The following is a 27,041-nucleotide window of genomic DNA, read 5'->3' on the forward strand; positions in this document are numbered from 1 at the left end:
TAGTTTTTGTCCATGTGTCCTTTATATTTGTTCCTGTAAAGCCTTCCCATTCTCCCCTGAAATTCCCTCCCCTCTCCCCTCTGGTCACTATCAGGCTGTTCTCTATTTCAGTGCCTTTACCTATATTTTATTTGTTTGTTTGTCTTGTTGTTTAGGTTCCTGTTAAAGGTGAGATCATATGGTATTTGTCTTTCATTACCTGGCTTATTTTGCTTAGCATGATGCTTGCCAGCTCCATCCATGCTGTCACAAAGGGTAGGAGCTCCTTCTTTCTTTCTGCTGTATAGAATTCCAGTAAAAATAGCCTCTTCAACAAATGGTGTTGGGAGAACTGGACAGTTATGTGCAAAAAAAATGAAACTTACACCATACACAAAAATAAATTCAAGGTGGATAAAAGATTTAAATATAAATCGTGACACCATTAAAGTCCTAGATGAGAACATAGGCAGGAAAATCTCAACTATTTCACGCAGCAACATTTTTACTGATATGTTCCCTAGAGCAAGGGATATAAAGGAAAGTATAAACAAATGGGATCTCATCAAAATAAAAAGCTTCTGCACAGCTAAAGAACACAATATTAAAATAAAGAGATCCAACTGTATGGGAAAACATATTTGCCAATTATAACTCATTGGTTTTATTTTTTAAAGCACTTTACAAATTGCATAGAGAATAAGGGGGCAATGCAATAGTGGAAGCAGACCAATGTGAAGGGTGAGGAATAGTGAGCTCTAGTGGGCTTCTGGGTTAGGGTGGTGGCAGAAGCAATGGTGAAAATATCAAATGACTATACTCAAAGCTCACAATTTGATAAAATAATTTTTACTGTTTCTATCAAGGATAGTCCTAAGAGAAATTGACATCATTTTTATAAAACAAGTACATGGCAGAGAAGGATACACAGCTAATAGCATAATTTGGAACCCTGTCTTGATTCTTGCCAAGACAACAACAGTTTTGCCCACCATTGCTTTTGCACCATCAAATGCAAAGGTCAACACAGAAAAATTATACTGAATTTTAAAATGCGCTCTTTTCAGTAACCAGACATGATCTTCTCCTTTGGCTGCAGATCCTAATTATCTCATGGCTAACGAACGCATGAACCTGATGAACATGGCAAAGCTGAGTATCAAGGGTTTGATCGAATCAGCCCTGAACCTGGGGAGAACTCTGGACTCAGACTACGCCCCTCTGCAGCAGTTCTTCGTGGTGATGGAGCACTGCCTGAAACATGGCCTGAAAGGTAGGCCATGGCCTCCACGTGCTGATTGTATTCAGCTGTTTCCTAACAATACAATATGTGCTCAAGAAGAAAAGCATTTTTTGTGGAGCCAAAGAATAAGAGGCTTGAATTAATATTAATTCAGTGGAGTACAACCTATATGGGTACAGGAATATGGTTGATTTAAAGGACTTTATATGGCTTAAAAAACATGGATCATTAAATGCTAGAGCTGGAAGGGCCATTACAAGTTTCTAGTCTGATCTGTGTTTTGTGTTGGACAGGTGGGAAATAGGCCTAGAATGGGCTGTGGCTTTCCCACAGTCACACAGTGAGTGGGGCAGGGAAGTGCTGGAACTCCATTCTCCTGACTGACTCTCGCTTCCTTGCTCTTTCCACTTAACTGTGAGCTTTTGAACACAGGCAGGACCTGGTCTTTTCACCTTTGCTTCTTTTTCTTCTTCCTCCCTAATATTTGATAGCCTGTTTCTGAATTACATATTCTTTTATGTATTTTTTCCCATTGGACTGTTATCTTCACTGATACCACACAGCTTTAAGTACTTATATTGTTAAAATGTTTTGTTACATTATAGAACTAGTCCAGAAATTCTCCTTGAGAGAGGAAGGACTGAGTCTTGGGAAGTAAGGGGTTTTTGATTTTCATAAAATGTTACATATTCTAAAAACCATGAATAATTTTAGAAATACCTGGTAATCTAGGAATGGTTCCCAGAAAAGAGCACTGAATAGATGGGAGAGGGCTGTGTGTGTGTGTGTGTGTGTGTGTGTGTGTGTGTGTGTTGAGGGCATATGTATGTTGTAAAGACTATTAAAATACTGCTTTGCTTTTATCTCCTTAGCTAAGAAAACTTTCCTTGGACAAAATAAATCCTTCTGGGGGCCTCTAGAACTGGTAGAGAAACTTGTTCCAGAAGCTGCAGAGATAACAGCAAGTGTTAAAGATCTTCCAGGACTTAAGTAAGCTTGAGATTGAATTCTGTTCTGTCTGTTAGGGAAAACATTCTTATTAACTGTCCACTTGAAGAGTGAGACTAAGGCGATGATGACCATAATAATTTATTCCATGACAATCTAAAATGCATCCTTTTGTTATGAATAGGCACTGTTTTGAGAGAACTGAAAATGTAGACTATTAAGAGAGGTATGCCTATGAGGGATAATTTTTATTATTAATCTGAGAGAAGTTGTCTTCATGTTAAAATACCAAACATTTTCTTATATTTTTAAAGTACTTATGGGAATCATTTAGTGAATTTCAAGAAATCAGATGAAGGGAGTTGGCATACTGGACTTGACTTAGGAAAAAGAATGCATTTGATGGAGTTTGAAAACCAAGATTAAAACAATTGTCACTGACACCTGGACCCTATCACAGAACTTGAGAAAGAGAACTGATCACCTTCCCAATTGGCTTCATTTTAATCAGATAGAGGTCTAAGTGGCCTGTGTCCACATTATTGTTACTTAATATGATCCACACTAAATTTATGAGGATTTACTAATACTAATTTGATGGAACGTTTTCAGTTGAGCCTCCTACAGATCTTACCTTTAAATTGTTGTCTCATTCAGCAATTAATTTCTCACCAGAGCATTTGTTCCGCATACACCCTCTGGGTCTCTCTAGCTCACACAGAATTCTTCGCATAGGGCATGGTAGGAGAGGTTCTGAGGGGCACCTCAGTAAGCATGTTCTGCTAGGGGACCACTAGCAAGAATAAGTGCATCTGTCCCACTGTGATCCCTATTTGTGCTACTTTTAGTTACTTGGTTTCTGTGTTTTTGTAGGACACCAGTAGGCAGAGGAAGAGCTTGGCTTCGGTTGGCATTAATGCAAAAGAAACTTTCAGAATATATGAAAGCATTGATTAATAAAAAGGAACTTCTCAGGTATGAACATCATCTTGTTGAACTTTGTTCTTTTTTTCTTGCTACATTCTTTGTTATATGAGGTCAGATTATATAAATATATCATTTTTGTAGATCAGAAACAGTTGATTCATAAAAATTTCACATAGTTCAACTGATAGCTTCTCCCAAACCTCACACACATACTCAAGAAGATACGTTTTTATATTGTGTGTGCTCTCTGTTGCTATGGCATATATATGGTTCTTTGTAGGGAAGTCTAAAACTCAACACCTCCAGAAAACAGGAAAGGTTTTTGATACCTTAGCATGCACCCAGGTTCAGTAAGACAAGAAACTGACATGTAACATTAAATTTAAATACAACTCATACAAAATTGTTTTTCTAGATGGATCATAGATACAAATGAGGAAGAGAAAACAATAAAACTTTTAGAAGAAAACACAGGAGAGAAAAAAATTCCTTAAACAGGATTTAAAAGTTCTACCTGAAAAGGGAAAAAATGGATAAATTGTCCTACACTAAAATGAAGAACTTCTGTTCACAAGTACATGTATGAGGGGAAAGCATGAATACTCCTTTCAATGAAAATACCATTTTGGAGACTTCCGGCCTAGATGTAGGTGTAGATAGACACACTGTGCCTCCTCGTACAGCCAAAAGAAGGACAACAACGATTTAAAAACAGAAAACAACCAGAACTGCCAGAAAATTGAACTGTATGGAAGTCTGACAACCAAGGAGTTAAAGAAGACACATTCATCCAGACCAGTAGGAAGGGCAGAGTGGAGCAGCCAGGGTGGAGAGGACTCACGGCAAAGCAGCGACTGGCAGACCAGGTGGTCCCCCATTCACATGAAGATAAACCAGGCAAAACTGGGTAGCGGGACAGACTGGGTAACTCAGGGTCCTAGAGCAGGGAAATAAAGCCTCAAACCACTGATTGAAAATACCTGTGGGGGTTGAGGTGCGGGGAGAAACTCCCAGCCTCACACGGTCCTAGAACATACACAAACCACCCACACGGGAATCAGCACCAGAAGGGCCCAATTTGCTTGTGGGAAGCGGGAAAAGTGACTGGGAGCCAGAAGAGAGCAGAGCAAGCACCATTGTTCCCTCTTTGGACCTCTGCCCCACATACAATGTCACAACCCAGCAATGTGGGTTGGCCCGACCCCGGGAATACCTAAGGCTCCTCCCCTCACTATGTAACAGGAGCAACCAAACAAAAAAAAAATAACCCAAATGAAAGAACAGATCAAAGCTCCAGAAGAAATACAACTAAGCGACGAAGAGGTACTATGCAACCTATCAGATGCATAGTTCAAAGCACTGGTGATCACGATGCTCACAGAATTGGTTGAATTTGTTGGCAAATTATATGAAAAAATGCAGGCTACAATAAGTGAAATGAAGGAAAATGCACAGGTAATCAATAGTGATGGGAAGGAAGCTGGGACTCAAATCAACAGTGTGGACCAGAAGGAAAAAGAAACACCAAACCAGAAAAAAAATGAAGAAACAATTCCAAAAAATCAGGAGAGGCTTAGGAACATCCAGGACATCTTTAAACATTCCGATATCCAAATTATAGGGGTACCAGAAGAGGAAGGGGAAGAGCAACAAGTGGAAAAGTTATTTGAACAAATAATGAAGGAGAACTTCCCCAATCTGGCAAAGGAAATAAACTTACAGGAAGTCCAGGAAGCTCAGAGAGCCCCAAAGAAGTTGGACCCAAGAAGGAACACACCAAGGCACATCATAATTACATTAGCCAAGGTAAAAATGAAGGAGAGAATCCTAGAAGCTGCAAGAGATAAGGGGACAGTCACCTACAAAGGAGTTCCCATCAGACTGTCAGCTGATTTCTGAAAAGAGACCTTACAGGCAAGAAGGGGCTGGAAAGAAGTATTCCAAGTCATGAAAGGCAAGGACCTCCATACAAGATTGCTCTATCCAGCAAAGTTTTCATTTAGAATGGAAGGGCAGATAAAGTGCTTCTCAGATAAGGTCAAGTTAAAGGAGTTCATCATCATCAAGCCCTTATTATATGAAATGTTAAAGGGATTTGTCTAAGAAAAAGAAGATGAAAAATAGGTTTAGTAAAATGACAGCAAACTCACAATTATTAACAACCACAGCTAAAACAAAAAGAAAAACAAACTACGCAAACAACTAGAACAGGAACAGAACCACAGAAATGGAGATCACATGAAGGGTTAGCAACAGGGGAGTGGGAGAAGGAGAGATGGGGAAAAGGCACATAAAATAAATAGCATAGATGGTAGATAGAAAATAGACAGGGGTAGGGTAAGAATAGTATGGGAAATACAGAAGCCAAAGAACTTATATGTATGACACATGGACATGAACTAAAGGAGGGGAATGTGGGTGGGAGAGGGTGTGCAGGGTGGAGGGGAGTGAAGGGGGAAATGGGACAACTGTAATAGCATAATCAATAAAATATATTTTTAAAAAATACTATTTTGATCACTTTACTTTCATCTGGACTATTGATTATCTAGAGTATATTTATGCATCCATCATCTAAATAAAGTACCAAGCCATCCTTTTTTTAAAACTTTTTTGCTATTATAGATGGCCATATTCAACCACGAGGCAAGCATTTTTCTTTTTGTTTTGTGATTTATATCATTGGTTCTTGAGGTTTTATTACAATAGAGCATTCCATGGATCTTTCTTACAGTGAATTCTATGAACCAAATGCCCTCATGATGGAAGAAGAAGGAGCCATAATTGCTGGTTTGTTGGTGGGACTGAATGTCATTGACGCTAATTTCTGTATGAAAGGAGAAGATTTGGACTCTCAGGTATGAGAAGGATACTCGGTTACCAAATGTGTCACTCTGAATTCTGTTATCAGAGAACTTGGATTGATTAGATTGGATCAGCCAAATTAGGGGAAATTCTTCAAGTCATAAATGGGATTTTCTTTTATTTTGATGGGAATATAAAAAATTAGTTTGTTTACTTTCCCACTTGGCTCACTTATGCATTCTGAATATTTTTCAAATTCTTATCTTGACTGTGACCCCTGTTAAAAATATTTTGTGCAGACTATAATATACATATACAGGCTAAATTATACACACAGGCTAAATAGTAATAGTCAGTATAGCATGGTAGTTAAGAGTGAAGGCTCAGAAGCCAGACTGTTTAGGCTGAGATTCTGGCTTCTCCGTTTTCTACTTAGTTTCTTAATGGCTCAGATCACTTACCTGTAACCCGGGGATAAGAAATACTGTATGTGTCTCACAGTGGTATTGTGAGGAATGAAGAAGCTACTTCATGTGATATACTTAGAACAGGGCCTGGCACATATTCGTTGCCCAATAAATAAACGTACTGCTTTCACTATATGACTGTGTCTCACCCCTTCTGTATGAAATACTACAATATGTTACATTTTACTCAGGGAAAATGGAAAAGGAAATAGGATATTTTGATGTTGATTTTAAAAAAGAAATCAGTTGAATGATAAAATAGCAATCTTAAAAAACCTAGATATGCATCAGTGAAAATTTGGAAGAATAAATAACAAAATATCACAGTGGTCATCTTCAGGGGGTTGGGATTATGGGTGTTTTATATTACTTCCTTTTGTTTACCTATATTTTCTAAAACTTCTCTAAGGGCATGTACATGGTTACTATAATTACAGTTTTAAAAGTTATTTCTAAAAGTGGATATTGGGGATCAGTAGCAGAATAACTGAAATAAGCAAAAGAGAAAGAAACTTTAAATTTATATTCAGTTTTCTGTTGACCTTGTTAGTCTATCTTGTCTTCTAGTTCCATTCACTTAATCTTGATTCTTTACTTACAGTCCTTGTCAATTCTTGATTACAATAAAAGTAAAACATTAGAATGTCATTAAAATTTTTTAGTAATTATCATGAGTGTATAACTATTTTGAGAGTCTAGAATAAGCCATGTTATACCTTGGGAAAAGAATCTAACTTTATATTAAATTTTGAAAATTCTCTCTGTAGGTTGGTGTTATAGACTTTTCTATGTATCTCAAGGATGGGAACAGCACTAAAGGTAGTGAAGGGTATGTACAAAGAAAATCAGGTTTCTTTTTTATTTAATGTTCTTTTATAGTATTTACAGTTTACAACGATTCTGCTAACAGACTTGCTGAAAGAATTTCTAATGGCACAGCTGTGATAGTGTTGTGCCAACACTGTCCATTGTGTCTACTAACCCCTAAAAGGGGCTTACTGAAAGTGATTTTCCTCTTATGTGGTTCAGGGGAAAGCAGAATTAACATTTTTATAAGAGGCATTCAGTGCTTCATCTCTTCAAATAGTGTTTGAAAGCATGGTCTTTTTTGGCAAGAAGGATTGCATTCTCAGCCTAATGTACAATATTAAATGTGCATCTTGGGGTTATATGAAATGCTACTATTAAGGTTGAGTATAAGGGAACGGCATTACTTTTACAACTCTTGTAAATCTACAGGTATTTCAAAATAAAAGTTGTTTTTTTTTAATTCTTATACTGCCTAGAAATTGAAGGTCAAAGCACACCTTATGCCCTTTATGAATTCAGCAGTTGAAAGCATAATTAGTCTGAAGTTGTCAACCTTGGACATCGAGCTAAGATTGTATCATTTATTCTTTAAGTAGTTGTAGAGGGATGTGGCCTTGATTTTATCTTCTGTTGAAAAGTCTGGCTGTTTAATGTTTGCCTACTATGCTAGTTGGTTCCAGAAGTGAACTTTTCTTTTCACACTTGATCTTTTCATGTAACAATAAACACCAATCCTTATGAAAGCCTTTTATACCATTCATTTTGAAATACAAATGACATTTAAAGGCACATATATCCATCCCTTGAGAAACAACCATTATCACACCAGAGTCAGCTTATTGCAGTTCCTACAACAAATGGAAAAATTATTATAATACTAGTTAAACTAAAAAAATCTATCAGTTGGGAGAAGAAAATGTTAATTCTTTAAATGCCTCTGATAGATTTTAACATTATATCTGTAACCTAAGTAACTGATGTGTATAGGCTGTAACAGAGGCTTTCTTAATACAGGTTTTTGTGTGTCTTGTCTTTTTTTAAACCTTCAAGTCCTTCTTATTGACATTGAGGGGTTATACGTCAGGTCTGTCTTCTGGTTCATTGTATTTATGCCACAATTTCCATTCTGTTTTATGAAAAAATGGGGGAGGGGATCTTGATATTTCTAATATTATTTTATTTCTATTTTCTTTCCCTTTCTCCCCCCTCCAGAGATGGCCAGATTACTGCAATTCTGGACCAGAAGAACTATGTAGAAGAACTCAACAGACATCTGAAGTAAAGCTTGAATCAACATTATTACTTTACTGGGGGTTTTGTTGTGGGGGAAGGGAAGGGTAAACTGATGAGTGAGGATAAATTGAGACAATACTCAACAAATATATATAGAATTCCTGCCTGCCAGGCACTGAGGTAGGCACTGGAGAAAATGGCACTTAACTCTTTTGTCGACCCTTAGTGAAAGGCAGTAAAGTTTCTTAAATATGTGACATATAGTTAAGTCCTCATTTAACATTGTCAATAGGGTCTGCAACTTTAAGCAAAACAACATATAACAAAATCAATTTTACCATAGGCTAATTGATATAAACAGGAGTTAAGTTCCTACAGCATCTCATAAACATTATAACAAGACTATGTTGAAAGAAATGATGTTATTCAAGGACCTACTATTTACTGTTGAAAATGGTGGCCCTCTGGGTTCAGCAGATCTAGACACATTTTTCAGGACTAATCTTGGGTAAACCCCTCATTGTCTTAGTACCTTTAGATTAATCATATATCATTGGTCCCTTGTAGTTCTCATTTACACATTGAATTGATAGTATTAATTTACTCTCTCTTCACTACCATTAATTTACCAAGTACTCATCAGGTATTTTTCAGAACTGTCCAGAACATGAAATAATCCCTCTCCTGAGGAGAACTATCCAAAATTTCTTGGTATTCTCAAGCACATTGATGTTCTAAAAAGACTCAAATAATTAAGAAGAATTTAATGTATCTATTATTATCTTGTTTATAGTTTTCCTATGAAAGATAATTGTTTTAATTTAACTAAAGACCATAACATGATTACATCAAAATTTAAGTTGCCATCTTGGTTCCTGCTAGAAAACTCAAGACCAATTTAAGTACATTCTCTGGGGACCAAGAACTAATAATGACTACATTGAACTATGGAGATATTAATCAAGCAAAGATATGGTTACAATTGACAAATGAAATATAAGCATGACACTATTTTACTCTTTCATGCCTGAGTTTCTTTTAATTGGGGATATCTAATGCCTAGGGTTGTTGAGAGGAATAAATGAAATAATGCAATAAAATCATTTAGAATAGTGTTTGTTGTATGGCAAGCATTTAATCCATGTAGCCTGTTATTATATCTATGACTTGTATAAGTAAGCCTTAAAGTTTACTGTATGGTGCATTTGCTCTTTTATTTTCTTCAACACATTCTTACTAAATGCAAACATCAGTGCCAGTGATGTGCTGCTAAGACAGACATCCCCTTGTGAGCTACTTTAGAGTTTGCAAGTCTATCAAAAGTCGTGCACATTACAATGAATGAAAGTATGATGGGTGTTTAAAAGGAAATTACAGGCAATTGTTCTGTTTCTCAAAAGAGACCATTATGTTTTTCTTCTCTTGATAGTGCTACTGTAAACAACCTTCAGGCAAAAGTGGATGCACTAGAAAAATCCAACACCAAACTGACAGAGGAAGTAAGTGTTTGGAAACTCTTTGACTGACTTACAGAATTTAGTAATGTACATTAGTGGAAAGTAATTTCTCTGGAACCTTGGAAAAAAAAGACTTGACTTTTCAGATAATATCTGCTATAGGTCATAACTCCTTGTTCTGACTAGGAATGGCTAGTAATTTCTTAAGGGTCTCAGTTATCCAATTGGACTATGTAGGCCTAGAACATAGGCTGATCAAATATGTTGCTTCTTACATTTCTTTTCTGAGCTAACCTAGAGTTAATGTTTAGCATATAGCCTGATATGCATCATTTATTCATTCAACAAACATTTTAGGTACTACTGACGTGCTAGAGCTAGGCAAAGATTTATGTGTGCCAGATTGGAGATAAGGCCTTTGCAGGAAATAAGGCCTGTGAAGGCCTTATTTTCTCTTTGGGGTGGTGGGTAGATAAGACAAAGAGCACTGGTCAGAAGACCAGTAGTTCCTGCTTACATGACATGCCAGATGTCATGTGCTGCTGAGCAAGTATGTCACTTGACTTCCAAAGGCCCAGTTCCCTTGCTGACAGATGAGGGTATTTATACTTCCTCTTTCAGCCTCACAATTACTCTCAAATCTGATAAGAATATATATGTGAATACTCTTAGGAAATTCCCCAAAATAAGAAGAGAAAAGTTAATTTCATGTTCTACTTCTGATTAACATATTTTTTCCTAACTACCAAAGTGTGAGCTACATATTCTTTTTTTTCAATAGCATTTGATGTTTTTATTAAAAACCTTAAATAAATTTTTCCAGGTGGCAGAGATTGTCTTCTCTATCTCTAACTATTCTGTTACATACAGTGGGATAAATAAAACCAAGTTAAAATACTAGCTAGGAAACACTGTTTAATCTTTTTTTTTTTTTCAGAACAAATATTAACATTGTTGTAACTTCAAAACACCTTCCTAATTCATGATGCAGTGTGCAGATGATGTTTTGTTGAGTAATACACTTGAAAGCTGTACGGTTTTGTGAACCAATGGCACCCCACTTAATTCAATTAAAAAACACCCTCTTTAATACTCAGCTCTGTGGGCTTCATTTCTGAGCATAGATTCTTAAATTAAAACTTTAATTTATGGATATGACCCTTAGAACTAGATCCCACAAAGCTTTCAAACTATTCTGCACAGAAATTGTATACTGTGATCCTACTGCTATTAGAGTTATTGAGGCAGTGCGGCACAGCAGTTAAGCATGTTCTCTAGAGCAGGACTGCCTGGGTTCACGTCCCACCTCTGGCTTTCTAATCCTGGGCCAACTACTTACTTACACCTCTGTTCCTTGTTTTACCTACCTGTAAAATGGGGATAAGAGCAATAAAATTTTTGTGTGAATTAAATGATTTAACATGTAAGGGCCTAGACCAGTGCCTGGCACCTCGCAAGCACTCAGTTACATGTATAGTTGTTCATTTTATTCCCTCAGTCACAAGATTATGCTCCAGACCTAGTTTTTTTTTTTACTAAAAATGTTAACTTATTCATTCATTGACATTTCTTTTACCAAGAAGATTCATTTCCTTTAAACTTTGAACTTTTAGAGATAGGTAAGCATTATGTGTAAGCTTTTTAAAGAGCAGATAAAGTTAACGAGGCCTGCATTTCTCTTTTGGATTTAAGAGAATGAGTTTTAAAAATTAGAAAACAGACATTTTTTCCCCTCCCAAGTTCTGAACCAATATAACAGAAAGAGCATTAAACAGATGAAGATATAAACATCCACTCTGTCGTTGTACACAGCACAGAGGATTTAGAAAGCCCATTTGGATCTGCAGTCACCATTTCTGCAGAGTAATACTCACACTGATGCTGAGATCTTGGAAGACGCTGTCTGAGAGTGCACTTGGATGTGTCAGAGTTACTTCTTCACACACCATCAGGTCCATGGAGCAGACAGAGAAATGGGCTTCCACACTTACTCTAGAAAGCTTGCCTGAGCCCTAGCTCCTCTGTGCTTACACGTGAGCACAGGAACCAAGCAGAACCTGCACCCACTGCTAGTGAAGAGGCAATGGAAAGGGAGCCTAGCCTGGTGGGTAGGCATCTGTCTGCTCAGTTCCACTCCCAGCCCCTTTTAGGTGCCTTCACCTTCTCTGTGGGGAATAGAGGTCAGTGGGAAGGAAGAGGTGTTTCCACTTTACTTTTCCCTCCTGTGCAATGGGGATATCAGCATTTCCCCTTAGCAGTCTCCTGCTAATAACATTACCTTCTGTGTTTTAGGTTTTGAAATGAAAACTCTCTTCGGTGCTCAATGGCACCTTTTAGAGTGAGAATATAGGAGTTCATTTCTTCACTCTTTTAAAAATCATCTGTAAAAAGTCTTATGGAGGGTTCCTGAGTCCCAACACATGAAGTGACCTCTTAAACATTTTAGAAATAGGTCTTGTAACTAAATATAATTACAGGTTATCCATGAGGATACCCTTAAAGTAAGCAATCTTAAATTAACATTTTGGTACTAAAAAAAAATTTACATGAAAAGCAGCAAAAGGAGATATTTTAAATTTGTATCTAACCTACTTTCAAACTATTTCTCCTAAGTTCCCTATAATGACATTTTTATGGGGTTATAAATAGCTTTCTTTGCTTCTAAGAATATCTAAGCCTGAAAACAGTGTCCTAGCAGATCATGAATTATCCTGTCCTGTGTACTAAAAGAAAGATAAAAGATTGTTTTTCTAATTTTATCAACAGCTTGCGGTTGCAAACAACAGGATCATTACCTTGCAAGAAGAAATGGAACGAGTTAAGGAGGAAAGCTCCTACATATTGGAATCCAATCGAAAGGTTAATCTTACTGGATTTATAAAATAATCCTAGAAAAGGTGTCTGTGCATTGGCAGCTGGGGGAGCCTCTGGGGGACTGTTAGGAAGCAGTGAGCATTCACATATATCAAGCAAACTGTTTCTACTCAGACTTCACTCGAAACCTAGTGAACAGTGAAGGCTGTGGGAGGGTGGTGTCCCTTCTCCTCCAGATGCTCCTTGCATTCACCGCCATCTCCATCTGTGTAGAGACTTCAAGAAGTAGTCTAATTCAGTTTCTTGTTTTTATGTACTAATGAACAGTACTGTATTTAAGTGTTGTATTTGTTATATTAAATGTGTCATTATTTTAGACAATTTTACTATTTCATAAGAAGTGTTTATCTGATACCACTGGTAATGAGTTACTATATAAACTAATTTTCTAGATAACTTAATCCCTTAAAGTACAAAAGTTTTTATATATATCTAAACAGATATTTTACATACCTTTTATATATTGTACATTTCTAAGCCTTCTTAAGTGGAGGATATAATGTAATGCTTTAGCTCTTTATGATGACTAAAGATCATAATTATCAACACTGGCAATTCTATATTAAATTATAATGGTGCTACTTTAAGGAGCTATTGAAATTCATAGAGCTTCTAGCACCTGTACTTAAATATTCCCAGATGGCTGTGGGTGTTATTTTCTGCTTTTTATGTCTTTTCTGGCATCTCTTCTTACTACTGTTGGTATTGCTTTCTTTAAAAAGTTCTTCCTGTTCCCTTTTATCCTCGTGCTTCTAACCTACTGTGACTTAGGAATCCAGACATCCAGTTGTTAAAACGGTCCCTACCCTTGGCCTGTGAAGCTCATTTGGTTGGAGTGCCGTCGGGTCATGGTTTCAATTCCCGACCAGGGCACACACCTGGGTTGTGGGTTTGGTCCCTCGTTGGGGTGAATACGAGAAGCAGTCATTGTTTCCCTTTTGCATCAATGTTTCTCTCCCTCTCCCTCTCCCCCTCCCTTCCCCTCTCTCTAAAATCAATGAGCATGTCCTCAGATGAGAATAAAAAATATAAACAAATAAGTAAAATGGCCCCTAAGGAGCAAGTAACTAGGATGAGTGGGGACCAAAGTGGTTTTCTATGAATAACTTTTGACTTTAATGTGTGGACTTTGTGAAAACAGTTGTGACCACTCAGAAGAATTTTCTGATGACCTCCTTATTTTCAGCTGTGATCTCTCTTGATGGTTGGAGAGACCAGAGGTCAGATCTCTGGAGAAGGAATATATTACCATTTGAATTTTTGGCCCAATTCATAGTTGACAGTGAATGTTATTTTGTTTTTAGAGACTGATTTTTAAGACATGTACTACTTGGTTTGGTACACTAACCAAGGACTTTAAACAAAATGTCAAAAAATCTCCAATTCAGCTTAAGAATTTTTAATTTACTAAACCTCTTCAGTTTCTTTGTTGTCTTCACTCATTGTCATACCTGCTTAGGTATAATCATTTTTCTTTAACAAATAGTAATGCCAGTGTTAGCTAACTGTATAGATTTTTTAAAAGATTTTATTTATTTATTTTTAGACAGAGGGGAAGGGAAGAAGAGAGAGAAATATCAGTGTGTGGTTGCTTTTCATGCACCCCCTACTGGGGGCCTGGCCTGCAACCCAGGCATGTGCCCTGACTAGAAATCAAACTGGCAACCTTTCAGTTCACAGGCTGGTACTCAGTCCACTGAGCCACACCAGTCAGGGCTGTATAGATTCTTCAAATCCTTAAAATGTACTGTTTTATTTCTTTTTTCAAGGGTCCTAAGCAAGACAGAACTTCAGAAGGGCAAGCTCTAAGTGAAGCAAGAAAGCATTTAAAGGAAGAAACACAATTACGACTGGTAAACTTTGCTTACATCCTGACAGATCAGGGGCACGTTGACGTGTAACAACCTACTTAGGGGTTTTACCTTACAGTCAGGAATATCAACAGTGTCCTGACACATTTTTATGGCTCCTATAAAACTGCTTTGTACTCTTATTAACCCAGTTCCCAAAAATGCTTTTATAGTCCATTTTCTGAGTATTCTCAACAGCCAATAGGATTTTGCCAATTTTTTTTTTTTTGCTTTTATAGTTTGTATTGCAAAAGCATATGTGTATGGAACCTACTTTTTAAACTATGGAATGCCCCCTCCCCACCTCAGTCCTCACTCGTGCAAAGATTCTGACATGTCTCCTTAGAGGGGACATCTCTTCTCATTACTAAAAATCGTTAATGTAGAATTGTACTCTTCTTATTTTAGCTGTTATTTCTGAATTTAATTGTGTTCTTATATGTAAGTAGAAAAATGTGTCATCAATATTAGACTTAAAATATTTTTAAAGTGAAAAATGTATAAGAATGTATAGTAAGGAATAGCATCCTTGCATTAGGCTTTATCTAAGCATTAGTACATTAACAGACCCATGGTATTAGTATGGGAACCCTTCCAGGAATTTAGGTGGTGTGACACACCAGTGGGCTCCCCAGCGGTGTCTCTCACAACAGGGAGAAGGCTGAAAATGAAGGATGGCCCAATTCGTACTAAAAATTATCACAAGCTAATAGTGTATGGAACGGAATTTTCCATTTTCTGAGGGAAAAAAATATTTGTTTTTACATCCTTGAAATAATTTGTTTTCCTTCTATGTGTTTTTGAATTAGATCTCAAAATACCTTCCATAAGGGAGCTTCTACAAATAATATATGTTGGCTTTATAAGAAGCAGTCTGATTCATTTTCTATCATGCTAACCATGTTCAAAGGAGTGCCCCAGTTAAACAGCATGTGATAAAAACTTCACACACGAAGTCCCACATCCTTGAATCACAAAAGAATAATTGGAAAGAAACCAAGCAAGTAGGAAGGTCCTAGGTGTGCCTGGGGCATCATAGCCTGAATGCAGAACAACCTCAGGTGTTCGTATCTTTCATCATCCAAATAATGTTGCAGTGGTAATGGTTGAAACAAAAAGGGGGTTCATGTTAAGTGAAGATAAAAATTCAGTCAGCTGTATTGACTAATTCTCAGTAATTGAAATGTTACCCTAGGGACCCAAAGTATCTTTGGGGTTTCTTGAGCTCTGGAGTATGTCAACAGCAACCAAATTAAAGACAGGTGGAACTGCCTCATTTAGCAATTAACAAGTTATACTTTGTTAGCTTATTAACAATTGACAATTAACATTTTGCCTATAACAGTTATATATATTTCTATAATAAGACTTGATATCAAGGGAGGGAAAGGGGAAAAATGGAGACAACCGTACTTGAACAACAAGTAAATAAATACGTAAGTAAGTAAATAAATAACTTGACTTCAGTTTTCTATCTTAGTATCTGATGAAGTACCCCAGGTATGTGCATGGTTTACACATTAAATAGCACTACATTTGGCCTACTGAGCTCTTCAGATTTGTATATTATTGAGTAAATGTTATTGTAATTATCCCAATTATTATTGTTGTTAATGTCTCTGCATCAAATGATAGCTTATAGCTATTTTACGAGAACATTCAGATCTGAGAATTTGGTCTTCGTCTTCCTGTAGAATTTTATGGTTTGTGCTTAGATGGGGAGAGAGAGTAAGCAATTTATTTGCTTTGGGGGCAGGATGTTGAAAAAGAACTGGAGGTCCAGATCAGCATGAGACAGGAGATGGAATTGGCTATGAAGATGCTGGAGAAGGATGTCTGTGAGAAGCAGGATGCCCTGGTGTGTCTGCGGCAGCAGCTAGACGATCTCAGGGCTCTCAAGCACGAACTTGCCTTCAAGCTTCAGGTAGGGGAAGTAGGAGGAACAGGCTCACTGGTTCTGTACAGTCTCAGGGCTTGCCTCTGTCCCTCGTGATGTCTACAGTCACACTTTAAGTACAAGAAGAAAGAGTCACATCTCGTTTTGAGGCTAGCTGCCTATAAATCACTTTAGGAATCTGACCATTGCTATGGCTACTTTTCAGATTTTAGTGGGGAAAGGGAGTCTTTTGTATCCTACAAGATAATTTCTATGCTCCATTCTAACCTGCCACCTGAGTTATGTATTCCATTGCTTTTGTACCGGAATATGCTAAATTGATGAACCTTCTGATGTTGATTTTTGTGACAAAGCTGCATATAACTACTAATTTTAAATGTCGTTTTTTTGTTTTTTCTATACTTGGTAATTGACTCCCAAATATATGAGAATTTCTATTTCTCTATTTCCCCACTTACCACTAGGTTCAAAAGGCATGTGCGATTTATTTCAGGATTTTATGCTATATATACATCACTCATAATTTTTTTATAACAGAGTTCAGACTTAGGGATGAAGCAGAAAAGTGAACTAAACAGTCGCTTGGAAGAGAAGACCAATCAGATGGCTGCTACCATTAAACAACTGGAACAAAGGTAAAGTGCTGTTTCTTTAGTGAAGCATTTGGGCCTTCAGTGCTGGAAGGAAGAGAATGTACTACATATTCAGCAAACAAAAAATATGTAAAATTCTCCCATCCTAACACCAAGCATGCTGGTAGAAAGAAAGCTGATAAAATTTTTTGTTTCCTAACATGTTGCTGAAAACATTTTAAAGAAACATCAGCCTTTCACAACTATTCTAAACAGCAGAACTCTACCCTATCAATCGCATTTCAATGTCATGTGTTAGGGGATGGATACTTAACAAGGATGACAGGACTTTCAAATATGTTTGTGAATTCTGTTACTGTTCATCACTAAAGTCTTTGAATACTTTGGTGCAAGGTGATGTAGGGCTACTGAGGGCCCTTCTAATACCTTTAACCCCCTTTCCCCCTTCCTCCCAAATAGTTCTATTGCTTCCACTGTCACCTCCCGCCCATGACTCTGAGATATGTCTGTCTCCAGCCCAGTCCTCTATCTGGAGACCAGTCTTGCATTTTCATCCTCTGACAAGCTATCTCCCACCAGTACCTACCATTCACAAAGTACAGCCTCTCTCTGTGCTACTCTTCTGTTTCACTTTTGGTCTAAAACCACTGTGGTCTTCCTGGTGCCAAGAGAAATGGCTGCGACTTCCAGCTCAAATGAGTCACGACACCCGTGGTCATTCAGTGTTGCCAGGCTCTGTTGCCACCTTTACACCCACTGATCACCCTTCTTGCACTTCCGCTAAACTACTTACTGGTCCCCAGACATGCTTCCCATTTTTCCCATCTATTTTTTCCTAGTAGTTCCACCAATTGGAAATGCCCTTTCTCTCCCCACTTTCTTGTTCTTCAGATACATTTTTTTGCATTCAGGATCAAATGCCCCCTACCCAAAGTTCCCTGATACCTCTTCCCAACTAAAAATAATCTGCCAAACTGTCCTTGTTGGAATTCCCATGGCCTTATATCCATACCTACCCATACTGCTTATAGCACCTCTCATTTCTGCCTTACCTTGTACTCTTGATACATGTATCAGATCTTCTGATGATAGTGTGAACTTTTTAAGGTTAGTTAACTAATTCCTTAGGTTCCCTCATTGGGTCAGTGCCTTGAATTTACAAGACATTCATTTAATGGACGCATGAATGAATGGATGAATGGATGATTTCTTTTACTCAGATGATTCTTGACCAGGGAGCATTTTCAATGGCACTGAATATTGATGTTAACTCAAAATTTATGTGCAAATTAATAAATAGGCTCAAAACCTCTGATTTGGCTGATTTTAAATAAAAAGGTATCGGTCTATTCAGGAAGTTAACTCAGTGCTTGCTTATAAGTAATTATATGTTTGTGACTCAACAAATTAATTTTAGTGTTCATAATTATATATTTGAAGTACATCAAGTTATTTTTCAGTGGTTTTTTGACTTGGCACTTAAAGCAGACAGAATTAAAATAATGACATCTCTTCAAGTATTAAGCTGACTTATTCTCTTGCTATTTTTGTCTTTCCTGTTTATCCATTTTCTCATTCCCCTTTCACTCCATTTTTATTTTTATTTTATTAATTTAGTGAAAAGGATTTGGTGAAACAGGCAAAGACCTTAAATAGTGCAGCAAATAAATTAATCCCAAAACAACATCATTAGGCATTTTGCAGTGGGTCACCTCGCAAGTCTGATGTCACTTGATTATAAAAGGAAGAAATCTGAAATCTGTTATATTTAGGCTCTGATTTATATAAAACATCACCAAAAATATGACTTTGAATTTGTTGGACTTAAAAAAAAAACAGCCTGATATATAGGCTGTGTTTTTTCTTCTTTATTTTCTCCTCAGAATTAGAAAATTTAGTATAAGTTCTTAATTAAATGCCAAATAAACTTTGAGAAATTACTTCTGAGTTGACCAATAAATAACTATTCCATTTAAAAAAGAAGCCTAGGGAATTGAAGCTTTGTATATATGTTACTGATGCCTTTACAACCCAGTCCCTGACTATCAGATTCCAGCTGCATTTTCTGTGTCAGCGAGCCTGTCCTGCCCTTGCGATGTAGTGAACTAGAGGTGACGACCATATGGACTTGGACTCTTCCAAAGTAGTTCTGTGTCTCTTAGGCCATGACCTGACCCTTTTTCACTTTTGTTATATAGGTTTAATTCCCAAACCAGAATAAGTACTTAGTATTTCACTACAGTCCTATTCTCAGTAACCAAGATTGCTTGTAACTTTTTTGCCTTAGTGACTTTGGGGGTGGGAAAACAGCATCCTTACATTTCTTTAAAGTACATAGAAATAAAGTTAGTGGTTAGGTAGCTTATGGTAACATAATGACGTGGAAGCTTGGGAAAACCCTCCTAATATTTGTCACCTTCTACCTCTGCCATTCTTCTGCAATTCCACTTCCTATTTAGGTAGTTCAGAGAGAACAGTTTTCATAAAAATACTTCTCTCCTATTAAAAAAAATACACTACACATTTTTTAAATCTATCCCACTTTTCCTTTTGGAGTAAAGTAGATGAGGTATTGACATGAGTGATGGTTTCCTACCTGTCATTCCGTGCTATTAACCTTTTCTTAAGAGTTTCTGTTACTTTTTGTTTAAATGGGGGTTTGCTAAAGTTTCTAGGAAACTAACAATCTAATTATTAGGAAACTATTCCAGAGTAGGATATAGAGAAATGGTAAATATTCTTTATTATTATTTAGTCTAAGAATAAAGATTCACAATAGATACCTGCAAACACTAAGTAACAGGGCCTCTCTCTCTTAAGTGACCACAGGTTTAACCCTTTCTAGACTTTACATTGTAACTAATCCTATAAATAACATGATTTTTTAAAAATGACTTTTGAGTTGGGGGGACAGGCTTTACATAATAAGCCTTTATTTCCTGAAAAAGTCATGGCAGTTTCTTTTCCTCCTTTTTCATTCTGGTATTATTTCCAGCATTTCAGCTGCTTAGGTTGGGACAAAGGTAACCCCTTTGCTTCCTGCTCCTGAAATTCTGTACCTTCTTAGAAAAATCAGAATTAAGAGAATAAGATAGATTTCATGTATGCTTTGATAGGTCCTTGCAGACTTGAACCAAAGTCAAGTCGAAGAGCAAGCACATGACCAATCTCATGGAAGATCTTCTGCTCTTCAACTTATTTTATTTATACTTTTGCACCTATTTTTATCTTCATCAATGTGTTGTGGTGACTTGCCTTTTCTATGAGCATTTAGAAGGAATGCTCAAACACACACACAAAAAAACATTTTAAAGACTACACATAGCATGCTTCCATATTCTACTTTATAGAGCCCTGGATGTTTCACCTCTTAGCACATGCTTCTTTAAATAGGTGCAAAATGATAGGAAATAAGGAAGAAAACGTTCGTCAGAGTCTCCCAGAGATTATGGTCAGGAACCTTACACAGACCTATGCCGAATTGTTTGTCCACTACTCACACACCACTGGGTAGGAAAAGAAAATGAAAGATATGGCCAAACTCTAACGAAGGCTTCTGCTAATATAATAACCCAAAGCCTGGGTAAGGATTGATGTATAATGTCCAGTGATTTAATACAATTGGTGGTTTAGGGGAAGGACCAGAAAAATATTCTGATTTCATATATATGAGAAGGTAGTTGCCCATTTACAAGTTCCAGTTATTTGTATAAAACAGAAATATAAAGAACCAACTGGTTTTTCAAACCAATTAGAAAATAAAAACAACAAAAAAAGTGGATTTGACTTTAATTACTGTGTGCTTAAGGTTGGCTTTGGATATGGATTTTCTAAAAAGTGATGTTTTGTTGTTAATCATCTAATGGCTGTAAACTGTAGTACTAGAATAAAAAAAAAATGGAAAATCACTTTTCCTCTGCCTGGTTCACCTTCATCTTGCTTTTCTTTAGAATTTCTTTTCCATCTTTTTCCCCATAATTTCTTCCCCTGTGTCCTGCAATGTTTTTTTTTTCCTCTCTGTGTCTCTCTGTGCCTTCTTCCTTGGGTTTTATTTTGTGTTGTGAACTTGGTCTTCCTCCCCACCATGGCTTTTGTTTTTTATCACAAGTTCATATGGCTCACATCCAGATTACGCCAGGCTGAGCGAGGCCGCCAGTCTGCTGAACTGGACAACCGGCTCTTCAAGCAGGACTTCGGGGACAAGATCAACAGCCTGCAGCTGGAAGTGGAGGAGCTCACCAGGCAGCGGTGAAGCGGGCGGCTGGAGCGGCAGGCAGGGTGGGCGTGGGCAGTTCTACGGCTGACAGCAGAGGAGGGCTCTCCTGGTCTGGCCCCCTCCTGTGTTTGCAGTGTCCTTTGTCTGAAATTAGAATTCAGAAAGCTTCGTATACATTAGCATTCCTAGAAGTTTGTCAGTATCCTTTGCAGTCAAAGAAATAGGAAGTTAGAACCCAATGCCCCAGATATATATACAAAGGAAAGAGTAAGGAATTAATAACCAATACAACACTAATAATAACACTATTTCCTTAATCCTTACTGTGTGCAAAGTATTTTACTAAGCACTTCACATGCACTGTCTCCTAATATCTCCCCATCAACCCTACTAGTTAGGTGATCTTATTTCCTGCAGGGGATTAAATTGTCCAGGTTCACACAATTAAGCTAATATATTCTAATTTAAAAACCTGTCTCTCGCTGACTCTGAGCCCTAAACCCATACATATTATCTCTCAAACAAGACTATTCTGTGGTAAATCCACTGACTTCAAACACGTAGAACTTGGTCATTTGCTATATAAAAGCACATAGTACTAAGGACACTAGTGGTCAAAAGTGTAACTGGGGATTGAATACTGTAACTATACAGAGACAGTTAATATGAAATGGGACTCCAGTATCAGTGCTTTCATATTGTAGCTTGCTGAAAATTTATAAATACTGTCTTTCACTTACAGTAAATCCTACTACTAATTGTCATTCAGTTCACTGCAATTCTTCATTAAGAGTCCATGTTAAATACTGACATTGAGTGGTGACCCTCAGGCACTGGGAGATCCTAAAGCACATTCTTAGTCTAAGAAAGACTAAAGACTAAACATGTTATATGTGTTTTGGTGTTACTGGCTTTATTATATTGTATTTTTACTACTCTAAGACTTAGTTTTCCCTATATATGGTAACTTTATATTAATGAAGAATTTAATCATTAAACTTGAGGAAAAGGGTTCTTTATAGGATGAGGATCTAGCTGTTCATCCTTTTCCTCTCCCACCTATCCCAGGAACCAGCTTGAGTTAGAGCTAAAACAGGAAAGAGAAAGAAGGTCACAGAACAACAGGAGCATCCCAGGAAGGGATTTCCAGAAGCCAGAACCCAAAACGGTAATAACTGCTACTGCCTTGTTCATTTATGTACTACTTAGAGGTGACCTTGATGGTCAGAAAATTCCCTTTCACAGAACCCTTGCTCCAGGCTGGAGCTGGAGTCCGCACCTGGGAGCTGGACTCCCAGTCTCCCTCCTAGATGCTCTAACTTGACTTCATGTGGAATCAAGGCGATTAATAACCATGCTTCCCAGTGACCCTGTTATGTTTTTTAATTTTTTAAGTAAGATTATTTTGGTATCTTAACAACAGTATGTTTCTTGGACTTCTGCTGCTAGCTAATATTTTTAATAATATGGTATAGTAACCCTTCCCCAAACCTGAATTCTCCTTTAACAGAATTGTCTTAAATGTGTGTTTACATCTGTACACCTTCTTCAGAATCATGATGATTTTAGTTTTAGCATATTCAAGGTACTTCTTTTGGGTAAATTAGAGAAAGGCGGAACTAGGCTTAGGGAAGGGACAGTTGTCATGTAGAGTAGTTTAACGAGCAGAAGTAGAAGTTTCTACAGAGCAGTCTGAGGACGGACCTTCGGCGCCTAAGTGGTGCGGAAGCTGCCATTGGGCAAGATCATCTCTGGGACCCAGAAAACAAGAGCCAGCCCCTTTAAATAATAAAATATATAAATGAAAAATATTTTTTCTGTGAAAGACACAGGGAAAAATTACGTTTCTTGTACATTTATATGCAACAAAGCAGAACAAATTTATAGCTGCTTATTTAAAATGTGTAGGGTGCGCTGCTGCTGCTGCTGCTGCTGCTGCTACAAATTTACTAGAGAGTAGACAAGAATGATGATGGAAATTTATTATATAGTACTCATTACAACTGATTTAAAGCATTGAAAGGACCACTATGTGGCATGCTGTCTTTTTTATTTCAGTTTAGCAAACATAAAATATACTTATAAGGGCTTATCGAGATTTACTAAAATCTTGGCCTATTCAAGGTACTTCCCAGTGAGGACTCAGGTTTCTGTCTGGACTTGCCCCACAGTAGGGCTTCCCACAGGGTAAACACCAGATTGACCACCTCCCCTTGATACTTAAGTGGTCTAAGAACACACATTCTACTTTTGGAGGCTGATAGGCAGCAATTCAAGGGAGGAAGCAGAGTGTGTGCCACAGAAAGAATTTGTCTTTAAGAACTGGCAGGGCCTCAGAGCACAGGAAGCAGTGCAGTTTGGAACTCTGTATTGGTCCTTCAGAGAAGAAAGCTCCTTGAGCTGTATAGGCTGTAGAAGTCACGGCATTGCATGTGCAGCAGATTACACAGCCCGCTGGCTGTGGCCCTGCTTGGTGTCACCGGTTTCCCAGAGCCCAGCCAGCAGGTCTAAGAAATAACTGAGACCTTGTGCCCACCTTGCAAATAAATAGTATACATTCTGAATTTCATTTGAATTTCAAAAAATAAAGAGAGTATCTACTCTAAAAATAATTTGTTGCCAACTCTATAGAATAATCTGTTTAAAAAAAAACTACTTGTAGCAAAGAATGAGGAAAAACATCTTAAAAGTTAAATTCCTTTCCTTAAAAAAGAAGCTGCTTAGCTTTATACCCAAGCTAAGAGAAAAATATCTGCAGCATCGTCACTGTGTAGCATTCTGAATAATCAGTAAACCGGGCTGTTTTCTTTTGGCAGGATGGGAAGCACAAAATTCAAGAGGAAAATGTTAAACTAAAAAAGCCCCTGGAAGAAAGCCACAGGTGTTTGTTAATAAAGTATTAACTAAGATACAAAGTCATTTTGGGGTGGTGGGAAAAAAGAGGGAGCTTTTGATATACAATGGCAATGACACACAAGACTGGACACCAACTTGTAATACTGATATTCTAGGAGACATTTTGAAGAGGAAGTGAATAAATAATAAAGCAAATAAATATTATAACACATTAAATCAAACCCACTTAGTCCATTTCAGAAATGAGAAGGGCGACCGTGCTGTCCTCTGACTCTTCCCTAGTTAATCTTCAAATTCAAATTATCACTGAAAAGATTATTTCCAATCTCTGCTTGGTGTCACAAGAAAATGAAGCACAAGTCACAGCATTTCTCAGGGACTTAAATGCACCTGAGTATGACTCGTTCCTACCTATGTGCTAAGTTAAAGGCAGCTATGTTTCAAAGAAATCCTCTAATTGCCCTTATTTCTGTTCTTGTAAGGGTCTCAAACAGTTGAACTTTGTTCCCTTTTCTTAATTTTTCATCTGATTTGTTCACTATGATGAAGAGCATAGAATTGTTTCAAGGAAATTGACCATTATTCTAGCCGGTAGAAATATAACAAAATATGACATAGAGCCACTGCATTAAAAAGGAAAAAGGAGGTCCAACTATTTGACATCCTGGAAAAGGCAAAGCCATGGAGATGATGGTTGCCAGGGGCTAGGGGATGTGAATGGGTGGATGAACAGGCAGAGCCCAGAAGCTTTTTTAGGACAGTAATAATAGTCAGTATGGTACTATGGTGATAGATATTTGTCATTATGCACTTGTCTAAATCCATAGCATGTAAAACTAAGAGCAAACCCTAAGGTATACTGTGGATTTTTAGTGACATGTCCATGTAGATTTATTGATTATAACATCATGCACCATTCTGGTGCAGAACCTAAAACTGCTCTAAAAATTAAAGTCTATTATGACAACAACAACAAAAGGTTAGGAACACGGAAAGGCACCATAGAAGGGTTCTAAGAACCATGCAGTGTATATTTTTGGCATCTGCCCCCATCCAGGCTTTGATGCCTTAAGAATTAGGTTGTGTGTCATCTGGAGCAAAAACAGCTGTTGGAGAAGAAAAATCACACAGAGCAGCAGTAGGCTGATCAAACAGGTACTCAGCCTAAACTGCTCTTCCTCACCACCAAGGCCAGAGTGATTCCAAAGGCAGGAACAACCGTAAACACATCCTGCTGACACATCGGCACAGCCTGCGCCGTGGAAGTGAACAGGCCTTAAAATTAACCAGGACTTTAGAAGTGCCTTTTAGGCTAATATCCAGGCATTACAATCAGGAGTGCGACACACCAGGCTCTGGTTTAGGCCCTGGGAACCTAAGGCAATACTACCTTATATCTGCATAGTGCTCTGCAGCTTGAAAAGTGCATTTCACGTTCATTATCTCCTTACAAAGTTAATTTTTACAAAAGTTTAATCTGTTCCTACTTTACCAATGAGAAAGCTTAAGGAGCACACAGAGGCCCTGTGGTATACCCAAGTTGCTTCTACTTACCTTGCTCCCTTTGTCTCTCTACTACATAACAGCTGCTTCCATGGCCTGTCCTGGCCAGAACTGCAGTCCTAAAACATACCCAGGCTTCCTAGGGTTGTGGCATGAGGAAGAGCTGAAAACCAGGTCACACTGGTGGTCACACTGCCACTTAACCAAAGAGAATTGTAACCACTGTAGATCTGTGGTACATTTTCTCTAGAATGGAAAGTAGACCTTTCTTTCCTCTTAAGTTCTATATCAAGTTGGGAAAATCCGAGTTAGTTCGGCGGGTCTCATGAGGTACCTCTGAATGGGTACTTGCCTGTGGCAGTCCCATTCATTTCTTTCCCTGGCCAATTTGCTGAAGTTCACACTTTAACATTATTAGGGAGAGGGCACTAATACATGACATAATGAATAGATTTCTGTAATATCAGATAGAAAAACTTGGCATTGGCCATTTGGAGTTTTACAAGTTTGGAGAAATAAATGCTATTTGCTTGGTCGTAAAAAGGAAACAATATAACTCCAAATCTATTTTTAAATAGGAACCATACTGTAGGTCAAGGATTAGATTCTAGTAATAGGTTTAACAACCAAAATTTCCTCTCCTTGGAGGTCAAGATTAGTGACTATATTGTTTCCAACAACATATAAAAGAACCATGGTATTGCACTTTTTGTGCGTTTGAAATGATACAAGTGAAAATAATACTAAGTTGCTGTTTTTACTGGTTTTAATTTTCAATTCTAGGCTGCAGTCTCACCCTGTGGATGAACAGGTAACTGCGTCTCCTGAAAAATGTCTTGTATCAGTTCTGTGGTTGGCCTGGCCCTGCTGTGCCTGGCTGTAAACAAGGCAGCAGGGGAGGTGGGCGATGCACTGTGTCCTGGCCTCGCAACAATGTCCTGACCGAGCACGCATTCGCCGCAGCACTCACTGGGAGCGGCACAGCTTTGAGCAGTGGGCTGAGTGAACAACACTTCTCACTTCTCATTTGAAATTTTCTTTGGTACTTAAGAAATTGAACATAAGAGAGCTCCCTGTATCTTCCCTTTCCCTTAGTTTTCCTTGTATAAAATGGAGGGAACCCTGGCTGGTGTGGCTCAGAGGCTTCGGCACTGACTTGTGAACCAAAAGGTCACTGGTTTGGTTCCCAGTCGGGGCACATGCCTGGGTGCCACCCATGCTCCATCCCCCCCCCCCCGCCCCCCAGCCACCGCCCGGTTGGGGCACGAGAGAGGTGACCAAATGATGTTTTTCTCCCTTCCCCTCTCTCTAAAAGTAAATAATATTTAAAAATAAAAGGGAGAGAAAAATACTTTTCAATCACTTGGGAATGAGCAGACATAA

At 37.8% G+C, this 27,041-nt stretch overlaps 1 protein-coding gene across 12 annotated transcripts in view; it reads left to right on the plus strand.

Moving 5' to 3' along the window:
• The window catches only part of RUFY3 (RUN and FYVE domain containing 3), a 75,062-nt gene that overhangs the window by 44,804 nt on the left and 3,217 nt on the right, over window positions 1–27,041 (plus strand). For 4 of the 12 annotated variants that reach the window (XM_045858161.1, XM_045858160.1, XM_045858165.1 and 1 more), the window contains 15 exons: window positions 1,079–1,252; window positions 2,095–2,212; window positions 3,044–3,145; window positions 5,832–5,955; window positions 7,137–7,198; window positions 8,392–8,457; window positions 9,842–9,911; window positions 12,636–12,728; window positions 14,513–14,596; window positions 16,350–16,517; window positions 17,028–17,125; window positions 21,212–21,331; window positions 22,368–22,467; window positions 24,116–24,180; window positions 26,442–26,469. In XM_045858161.1, the coding sequence (XP_045714117.1) occupies window positions 1,079–1,252; window positions 2,095–2,212; window positions 3,044–3,145; window positions 5,832–5,955; window positions 7,137–7,198; window positions 8,392–8,457; window positions 9,842–9,911; window positions 12,636–12,728; window positions 14,513–14,596; window positions 16,350–16,517; window positions 17,028–17,125; window positions 21,212–21,331; window positions 22,368–22,467; window positions 24,116–24,180; window positions 26,442–26,469 (1,472 nt within the window). Of the gene's footprint in view, window positions 1–1,078; window positions 1,253–2,094; window positions 2,213–3,043; window positions 3,146–5,831; window positions 5,956–7,136; window positions 7,199–8,391; window positions 8,458–9,841; window positions 9,912–12,635; window positions 12,729–14,512; window positions 14,597–16,349; window positions 16,518–17,027; window positions 17,126–18,700; window positions 20,992–21,211; window positions 21,362–22,367; window positions 22,468–24,115; window positions 24,181–26,441; window positions 26,470–27,041 lie in introns of those variants that run through there. The other 8 variants (XM_045858168.1, XM_045858169.1, XM_045858170.1 and 5 more) reach the window with 4 other exon arrangements.

The sequence above is a fragment of the Phyllostomus hastatus genome, unplaced genomic scaffold, assembly GCF_019186645.2.
Source record: "Phyllostomus hastatus isolate PE091 unplaced genomic scaffold, TTU_PhHast_1.1 phas_scaffold_1674, whole genome shotgun sequence".
Taxonomy (NCBI): Eukaryota; Metazoa; Chordata; class Mammalia; order Chiroptera; family Phyllostomidae; genus Phyllostomus; species Phyllostomus hastatus.